At 32.0% G+C, this 6,998-nt stretch overlaps 1 protein-coding gene across 1 annotated transcript; it reads left to right on the forward strand.

Annotated features, from left to right (window-relative positions):
- The first annotated feature begins 435 nt into the window (after positions 1 to 435).
- LOC145620478 (auxin-induced protein IAA6-like) lies at positions 436 to 5,274 on the forward strand. The gene is made up of 3 exons (XM_081675163.1): positions 436 to 903; positions 2,188 to 2,281; positions 4,915 to 5,274. Exons 1-3 carry the CDS (start codon positions 531 to 533, stop codon positions 5,006 to 5,008), a joined length of 561 nt encoding a protein of 186 aa, XP_081531289.1. The 5' UTR covers positions 436 to 530; the 3' UTR covers positions 5,009 to 5,274.
- Positions 5,275 to 6,998: the final 1,724 nt, after the last annotated feature.

Raw genomic sequence — 6,998 nt, forward strand, 5'->3', positions numbered from 1 at the left:
ACCATTCAATTGACACGAATACATGATGGATGTCCACGATTTGTGCTATAACATACCCTACTTCTTCCCACAATAAGGCAAAAACTCACATGCTATGTTTCCATCCACCATATCAAACTCGTCCTAATCAAACTTCCACCTATTAATCAGGAGAATATTAGCCGTTTGATCTTGATTATGTGTACCCCACGCATTCTAATTAAAACTTTATATTATATTTTAATATTATATTAATTAGCCTTTCATATGTTTTGTTACATATGTTTAATTATAGTAATATATGAATAAAATATTATTTAAATTTTCCTTAACACAAAGGGGTGGCCCACTTTTGCCTCTCATGTGACCGACCACTTCCCACTCTTTGACCTGTCCTTGATCATTCCATGCCTTCTCTTCTCATTTTGTATAAAAACAACTTTGTTTGCCATTTTTATGAACAAACTCATTATTATTCAACTTCATCATCTCATAAACATAATTCATATTTCTCCTTTAACATAAAAATAAGAGTAAGCTAAGCTAAGAAAATGTCGAAAGCGGGATTCGAACATGAGATCACTGAGCTAAGGCTAGGGCTTCCTGGTGGAACTAGGGTTTCATGTGACCAAGGGGAGGTCAAAAGTAATGAGAAGAAGAGGGTGTATTCCGAGCTAGGTGGTGGACGCACCGAGAAAGTGGCGGTGGCGAGTAATAAAAGCCCGGCAGTCGGGTGGCCGCCTGTGTGCTCGTATAGGAGGAGGAGCATTGGTAGTGAGAAAGAATGCCAAGAGGCTTCTAAGAGGTTGATCAAGATTAGCATGGATGGTGTACCTTTTCTTAGGAAAATTGATGTTAATTGTTATCAAGAGTATTCTGATCTTGTTGCTGCTGTTGAAAATCTGTTTAGCTGCTCTGGAATTAGTAAGTAACTTCTTCATTCTCTCCTCGTTTTATTTTTATACCACAGTGAATGCACGGAATTTATCCAATCTGCAAAGAACGATAATCTTAACATGTCAACAAAAGTGAAATTTATACTTGTAGAAAGTTATTTTCTTTTTTATTGAAATGCACAAAATTGTTGTGATCCATCAAAAAGTAACATTATTGTCTTTAAAACCGGCTCTTAATTTATTATATAAAGATAAGATATATTCGTATATTCGAACATATGGCTCACTTTATTGTGCATCAATCATCATGAACTATCTAATAATTTTGTTTGTGTGTTGTTTTCATTTTTGTGATAATAATGAATACTACTTCATAACTACATATATTAATGTTATAAACAATTGATGAACATAAAAATTTTCAGAAGAAAAGTTCAATATACATTAAATATATATACTATATTATTCCATAATTTATATCCCTCCTTAAATTTTGGTTAGGCGAAGGTCAATGTCTCAATGATTAGATTAGCTAGCTAATTAAGATGTGCATAGAGCCGTATGCAAGTCCATGCAAAAACAATAGAATTATATATTTTGATTATTCTCCTATGCTTTCAAACATCCTGCTCACACTGGATGTTTTGAATTGTTTCAAGACCAACCAACCAAATCCATAAATTACTCCTTACATGAAGCACATCATCAGCTTATTTTTAGTTGTAACGTTTTATTTTTAGTTGTAACGTTTTAACTTTTATATTGTTCACACACTAGGTTGTGATTATCTTTGATGATTTTTATTACTTAACTAACAATATAATCTTGTGAAATCTTGTTTGATTTGTCCTAATGAATGTATACTTGTAAAACTTTAGATTTTATTTATTTATTTATTATTTTTACTTGTTAATAATCAAAGTTATACATTCACAAGTGTTAAATTAGATACTTTGCAATTTAAAATAAACAAAAGAAGTACAAAAAAATGAAGCAGTTTAGTTACCAAAGTGAATATATACAAACATTTACATGATGAGTCAAGAAATTAAGATAAACCATAAATGTTAATCACTAATCAAATTGTAATCCATAAATGAGCAAAAACATGCAATCATTTTGCTCTACACCTTAGGTTACTAGTAAATATTTATCATTCCAATTCAATAAGCAAATTGCATATAGGAGTACATCCCAAGCACCATTAATCATTAATGTCTAAATGTCTAATTAAAGTAAATTTGATATTTGAGACTCCAAATTACAAGGAAATTATAAAGGTGCTAATTTTATTTTGTATATTAATTAACAGAAGAAGCATTGGAAGATGCAGACAATTCTGAGTACATTCCTATTTATGAAGACAAAGATGGAGACTGGCTGCTTGTTGGGGATGTCCCATGGAAGTAAGTTTTTACCAATCATAAACTAATTAACGCAATTTTGTTTTATATTTACTCTAGTTTATACAGTATTGTTCTATATAATTTGCTCCCTTAGATGAATTTCTTTTTAGTATTTTTAAGTAGATATTACTTTCTTTGTTTCGTTTTGATTGACACAGTATAGCTCTCCTCTAGTCATTTCATGTTTTTCGTTGCATGATTTCAATCACCGGTGATAATATAACAGTACAAGACCTCACATTACTATTCTTTTTTCATCTTAATTCAGTATAAATTACAATAAAGGGAAGTCTAAGTATATTATGCAAGTGATGAATAGGTTTTAAGTCAAAATGTATCAACTAATACGGAGTAAAAAACGGAGAAAGTGATGTAATACATTATTAAAGATATTTTATTTATATGTTCTTAATGGTGACCTATGAGATATGATTTAAATGAATAATTTTTTAACATTGATGGCTTATTTGATGTTTGGTATTCACTTCTACATTTTTTTTGATGGAAATAGCATTAATAATAAGTTATAAGGCATTTGAAATAATTATCAAGATATGTAAATCACGGATTTAAAATTTTTATATTACTTTCATGCCCAAAACAATTAATTTTAAGCATACACACAACTCCAATTCTACCACTTCGTGACACGAGCAGTGTTATTCGACGTCTTTACATCTTTTCAAATGAAGACCTTACATTGCCATATCATGTTATAGTGATTTAGATCGAAAAATGATGAAAACCCTTAACCCTTTGAATTCACATCGTATGTATCTTCTCTATGAGTAACAACCTAAAAAAGAAATCTATATACTACGTATAATTCTAATACAAGTAATACAAATACTTTGTGATAAAGAAAGGTCTCTCGCAAGGAGATGAGAATAATGAATATGCTTGCAATTTCACATGTGAAAATGAATATCCATATAATAATACAAAATTTGTATTATATATGGACTGGCCTACTGCCTCGACTCCAAAAATAAAATTGTCGGTCTAGGAAATTTTATTTGACAAAACCATATCTTTTCTTTGTACTAGTACTACTTATTGTTTTTGGCTTGTTTGATATGCAATTATTTTCATTAAATTTTTAATGGGATGAGCAATAGCACAATTTAACATATGTTGGAGATGGAATTTCAATATCATGTATGGATGTGATAATCCCATGAAATTTTACTAACAAAAGTCACATGTAAATTTTATTGTCATCATGCATGTATCATCATTATAATTGTCTACAAAGCAAGTTGAATTGTAAATGTACATCTAAATCTAATATATATATTTAAAGGGGAGTTTTTTCCCGAGTTTTTAGAGAGCCACGTCGGATCTAATTTTCTCAGCGCGCCATGTAGGATTATATAAATCTTAGTAGTAGCCAATTAAATAAGAGATTATTAATTTCTGTAAGAATTAAATAATTCAAATGTCACGTAAGCAAAATTGGCGAATGAGATTTTTAAGTTTAAATTAATTAAATATTAAATATTATCTTTTAATATTAGGAATTTTATCTAAATATATTACAAATTTAGCTCATAAATACAAAAAACAAAAAAAAAAAAAAAAAAAAAAAAAAAAAAAAAAAAAAAATCAAACAAATCGTGCATCGCACGAGCTTCATCTAGTGGAGCATGAAAGTAATATAAATTGTATACTAACAAAACTCACATGTAAAAATTGTCATCATGTATCATTATTGATAGATATTATGATTATGATAATATTTGTCGCAGATTAGGATAACATTTAATTTGTATATATTTTGTATCCTTTATCTATCCTAATGTATTAGGATTACGAGTCTTGTAAAACTCTATATATATTAATCAATGGTACACACCCCAAATTGAGGAGTTTTCTCGAAATCTAACCATTATAATTGTCTAGCTACCTACCATTTTCAATACAATGTTACATTAAAACGAAGAAATAAAAACGGACTAACCTAGTAGCAAAGCATATGTAAAACGATAATGGAATTACTTTAAATCCATATATTAAACTTTAATCAACTTTAATTCCCATAACTTTTCCTCTTTTTAGGCTGTCTTCTCTTTCAAAGCAGTATCTTGTGCTTATAACTTGCTGTATAAAAGGCTTACTTAATAAAAGTTAATCAAATAAAGCATTTGTAGTAAAGTTTTAAGGACCACATTTTGCCGACATACTTGAAACCCCGCATAATAACTGTCCATAATTTGTCAATTGAACAACCTTTTTTTTTTTTTTTTGACGGGGTCAATTGAACAACCTTATTATTATATACTTCGTACATACGAAGTGTTATTATTTCATATTTCATATACTGCAAATGCTTACAATTTGTACCAAATTAACATCAATACATTGTTACGAGTAATATTTAACACTCGTATCATATTTTATGGCCGTATATATTCTTTAAGATAGATTGCTTATACTACGGAGTAATAAATTGTCAATTATAATGCTTTGAGTATTGAGAAATCATCTCACTAATAATTGTGAGTATGTACTCTCTTTATTCTAAAATAATGTGATTACATTTCGAAATAAAATAAGGTGCAAAGTTGCATCACTAGGTTTTCTAAATAACTTAATTAATGTACTAACGAGAATTTTTATTTTGATTTCCACAGTATGTTTGTTGAATCATGCAAGAGGCTGAGGATCATGAAAAGAGCAGACGCAAAGGGCTTTGGTTTGCAATCTAAGAAGCATTGCCATGGATGAAAAATGCTACTTTTAAACGACGAAAATCAAAGAAATTAAGAAAAAACTATCCAAATTGTAGACTTTATTACGAGTATTATATTATTATTATGGATTATTACTAAGAAATATACACATAGTAGATGCCTTATATAGAGATCAGAATATTTAATTTCTTGATACATGGCTGTTTTTGTTATTATAACTTAATAACTTTGTGTTTATTTTTTTTAGCTAGCAATTCATACACGAAGTGCTAGCTATATATCTATATGTTTCTTCATTCATTAAGATGAAAATGTTAATTTACAACCCAAACTACATAAATACTTAGAAAATTTTTATATATCTTGTTATGTTATGTGTTGTAGAGTATTTGTTATAATAAGATTGGGTATGTTATGTTAATGCACTAGTATAATCGACTCATCAGATATTTTAAGTACATACACTTGATGATTTGTTTAATTAACAATATATACATTCTCCTTTACCATAAAGTTTGTCATAGTATTAAGGTAGGTGGTGTGGTTTCAAGTGGTTTTACCATAAATAAAATAATTGAGTGGTATTTAGGGAGGTTACTAGGTTAGGGTTTGTTCTTAGGTTGTTTGGTATGGTTTTGTGGGTTATGGGTGGTTTTCGGGGGGTTGTGAGTGGGTGTTTTGTGGTGGATTAGTGGTGGGGTTGAGGGTACGTAGTTGTATGGTGGAGAGATGGTTTTTGGCGGAGTTTGGATAGTTCTGAGGGAATTAGAGTGGATTTTGTTGGTGGATGGGTGGTAACAAAAGGATAGGATCGGAGGTTGCATGTTGAATTTCAATTGTGATTTGGTGGTTTGAAGGGGCGAGTGGTTGGAGTGATGGTTGAATGGTGACTGGCATGGTGTGTAATGAGGTGGTCAAGGATGATCAAAGTGATCGATCTATAGCTAGGGTTAATTGGGTGAAAAGGAGTTTAGGGATGATCGAGTATGATTTCTTAAGGGATCGGCGATGGGGGAATCATGGTACATAGAGGGACTGAGGGAAGTGGAGAAATTATAAAGACAAAAGGAATGATTAAATTGGCCAATTATACAACATAAAAGAGAATCAAGATGGTTGATTATCTATTAGGGCCTATTATTGTGTATAGTGTATAGTTATCGGGCCTATCTCATAAGCCCTATTCTATTTGCTAGGTTGTATATATACGCTTGCTATACTCTAATGAAAACTACGGAAATTATTTCGTGACATGGTATCGGAGCCAATCAAACTCTAAATCCCTAAATTTCTAAATTCTATATTCTAAATCTCTACACTGCATTCCTGAATTTTTTTTACAATCTGAATCGAATTTCAACCTCGATTATTTTGCTTCGAAATTCTGGAAACTAATTTCTGGTTCGATTTATATTTTCTGGTATTGGAAACTAATTTCTTTGGACCCTAATTTCTATTCTACTACTTCGGATTGTTGGTTCGAATTTCTCAGACATTCATTGATCGATAATGGTGTATGACACTCATCCTATGTCTTCTTCTATTACTCCCAAACTCAAGTCGAATCTCTATTGTACACATTGTAATCGTACGGGTCACGATTACAATGGTTGTTTTCTAGTTCATGGCTTACCCGAATGGTGGCTGACCAAATATGGTCATCAACGTCGCTCGGTTGCCGATTCTATTGCTCTATTTGGTGCTTCCTCTTTGCCTGTTGTTTCTATGCCGCAAGGTCTGCCTTGTGGAGCTGCTACTGCCCTGCCTCCTGCCGCTACTCTGCCTGCTTCTACAGCTCTACCTGCTGCTGGTTTGTATGCCACGGCCGCTGCCCCTGTAATCAACCCTGCTGTCACGGCCAGCCACGGGCAGTCCGTGGCAACTTCTGCCAGCCACAGGCAGCCCGTGGCCCCTACTGCCACAACTACTTGGGCCAGCCACGGGCAGTCCGTGGCAACTTCTGCCAGCCACAGGCAGGCCGTGGCCCCTGCTGCCTCCTCTACATTACCACTACACTCTATTAA

Source organism: Chenopodium album, chromosome 27 (genome assembly GCF_948465745.1).
Source record: "Chenopodium album chromosome 27, dcCheAlbu1.1, whole genome shotgun sequence".
Classification (NCBI taxonomy): Eukaryota; Viridiplantae; Streptophyta; class Magnoliopsida; order Caryophyllales; family Amaranthaceae; genus Chenopodium; species Chenopodium album.

Coding starts and splice junctions, on each gene's coding strand:
- LOC145620478 (XM_081675163.1), top strand. CDS start 531: ATGTCGAAAGCGGGATTCGAACATGAGATCACTGAGCTAAGGCTAGGG. Junction 904..2,187: donor GTTTAGCTGCTCTGGAATTA/GTAAGTAACTTC, acceptor ATTAATTAACAG/AAGAAGCATTGGAAGATGCA. Junction 2,282..4,914: donor GTTGGGGATGTCCCATGGAA/GTAAGTTTTTAC, acceptor TGATTTCCACAG/TATGTTTGTTGAATCATGCA.